The sequence below is a fragment of the Centroberyx affinis genome, unplaced genomic scaffold, assembly GCF_046629955.1.
Source record: "Centroberyx affinis isolate AG114_WGS23_722 - 3 ecotype Tasmania unplaced genomic scaffold, CSIRO-AGI_Caff_v1 ptg010142l_1, whole genome shotgun sequence".
NCBI lineage: Eukaryota > Metazoa > Chordata > Actinopteri > Beryciformes > Berycidae > Centroberyx > Centroberyx affinis.
In genome coordinates, this window is record NW_027284746.1 from 5,001 (window position 1) to 7,500 (window position 2,500).

General features: G+C 36.8%; 1 protein-coding gene across 1 annotated transcript in view; it reads left to right on the plus strand.

The window, feature by feature from the left end:
* Positions 1-2,500, plus strand: part of LOC139640652 (coiled-coil domain-containing protein 106-like) — a 5,434-nt gene that overhangs the window by 55 nt on the left and 2,879 nt on the right. Inside the window, exon 2 of the mRNA XM_071514831.1 lies at positions 221-400. Within this exon, the coding sequence (XP_071370932.1) occupies positions 221-400 (180 nt within the window). The remainder of the gene's footprint in view (positions 1-220; positions 401-2,500) is intronic.

The following is a 2,500-nucleotide window of genomic DNA, read 5'->3' on the forward strand; positions in this document are numbered from 1 at the left end:
GTGTGTGTGTGTGTGTGTGTGTGTGTGTGCCTGTGTGTGTGTGTGTGTGTGTGCCTGTGTGTGTGTGTGTGTGTGTGTGTGTGTGTGTGTGTGCGTGTGTGTGTGTGTGTGTGTGCCTGTGTGTGTGTGTGTGTGTGTGTGTGTGTGTGTGCCTGTGTGTGTGTGTGTGTGTGTGTGTGTGTGTGTGTGTGTGTGCCTGTGTGTGTGTGTGTGTGTGCAGCGCTGGGCGGGCAGAGCGAGCTGGAGCGGCTGCGGGCGTTGCTGCGGGCCGAGCGGAGCCGCACGGAGCAGCTGAGCGAGACGATCTCCAGCCTGAAGCAGGACAAGGAGCTGCTGCAGCACGAGCTCACCAAGAAGGCCGAGCTCATCTGTGACTTCCTGCAGGACCAGCTCAGGCCAGGTCAGGGTCACATGGTGGCCACAGTTTGAAAGGAAAAAAAACAACAACAAACAATGGCACTTGCTGTAAAGTTATAAAGAAAGAAAGAAAGAAAGGAGGAAAGCCTTTATTATCATTGTACAGAATACAACGAATTGACATTACTCCTGATCAGTGCAATTAAAAGACACAGGGAAACAAAAACAAAACAACCTCAGCAAACAAACATCCACAGCCAACAACACAGGTTCTAAAATAATAAGTAAAAATAAATCAATACAATTTGATTTTGCACTAGAATAAGTGTACTTGTTGCACTAGAATAAATGTAATTATTGCACTAGTATGAAGTAATTGCTGCACTAGAATAAATATAATTATTCCACTAGAATAAATATAATTATTGCACTAATATGAATGTAATTATTGCACTAGTATGAATGTAATTATTGCACTAATATAAATGTAATTATTGCACTAGTATGAATATAATTATTGCACTAATATGAATGTAATTATTGCACTAGTATGAATATAATTATTGCACTAATATAAATGTAATTATTGCACTATATTCAGTAGGATGCCCTAGAAAGACAGTTCATCATATACAATTATTTGTTGCATAAAAGCAAAACAAATCATCATACTTAGAATAGAAGGTAAGCAAAATCTGCAAAAATCACGTTTACAGACTAGGCACTACTAGATATTGAATGATAAATGTTGTTTTGTTTTTTGTTGTTTTGTTTTTGCAAAATTGATATAAAGCACTTTAGAAGAGGAAGAGGTCACTTATAGACTCTGGACCAGATTTACTGAAACCTTTAGCGCAGTAAAACATCCAGTGTTCATTTATTCATTTATTCATTTATTCAGAAACTGTTGAAATCAACGCTGCCGGTGTTTATATGACTCCAGTCAACACTTATTAACACTTGAACATTTGCTGTGTTACATTACGAATGACAGTCAGCGCTTAGTCAGCACTTATCACGAGTCAGCAGGACTTGTGATAAGTGGAAGACAGTTTTCTTGACCAATCCGGTGTTCAGTGATTGGTTTTGCACATGCTAAAAGTTTTTGCAGCCATGAAAAGCTTAAGAGTAAATCAGGGCCTCTGTGTATAAAACATTAGGAATAATCTAACATTTTATACTAATCTCATATTGAGTTGAAACTCTGCTTTGTCATTTGATTCGACCGCTCTACAGTCGCTCAGTAGAAACAAAATAAACCCTGACTGGGTGAATTAACACCCTGATGTGAAGTGGAGGACTGGCTTGTTGTACATTATCCCACTTATTACACTGCTACTTAGCAAAGGCATTACTCATTTGACACAAAATATTGATTTAAAATAATCTGATTGCAAGATAAAGTTCTGTGTCCAATAACCAAGGAGCATCTTTTTGGCACAAAGTGTCACCAGTTACCAATACGCAGCTTGTATGAAGAGTGAAATATAAATATTTAGCTAAAGTTTTTCTTATTTAACCGACCAAAGCCATTCCCAGTGGTGGAATGTAACTAAGTGCATTTACTCAAGTACTGTACTGAAGTACAATTTAGAGGTACATGTACTTTACTTTATTTCCATTTTATGCTACTTTATACTTCTACTCCACTACATTTCAGAGGGAAATATTGTACTTTTTACTCCACTACATTTATTTGACAGCTTTAGTTACTAGTTATTTTGCAGATTTAGATTATTAATACAAATTATAAATCAACTAATAAATGATGATATATTTTTTATAGGTTAAGCTACCCAGCAGTATATCAAGTAATTAAAATTAGCTCCACCTTTACCAGCTGCAACATTATAGTGCCGAACACATTAATGCATCAATAATTATAGTCCAATAACATGATATATATGATTCTGAAATGGGCCATTCTGCATAATGACTACTTTTACTTTTGCTACTTTAAGTACATTTTGATGCTAATAAGTAAGATTTTGAATGCAGGACTTTTACTTGTAACAGAGTATTTTTACACTGTGGTATTTCTACTTTTACTTAAGTCAAAGATCTGAATACTTCTTCCACCACTGGCCATTCCATAACCTTACCCAAGTTGTTTTAGTTGCCTAAACTTCACCGTTAGCCGACC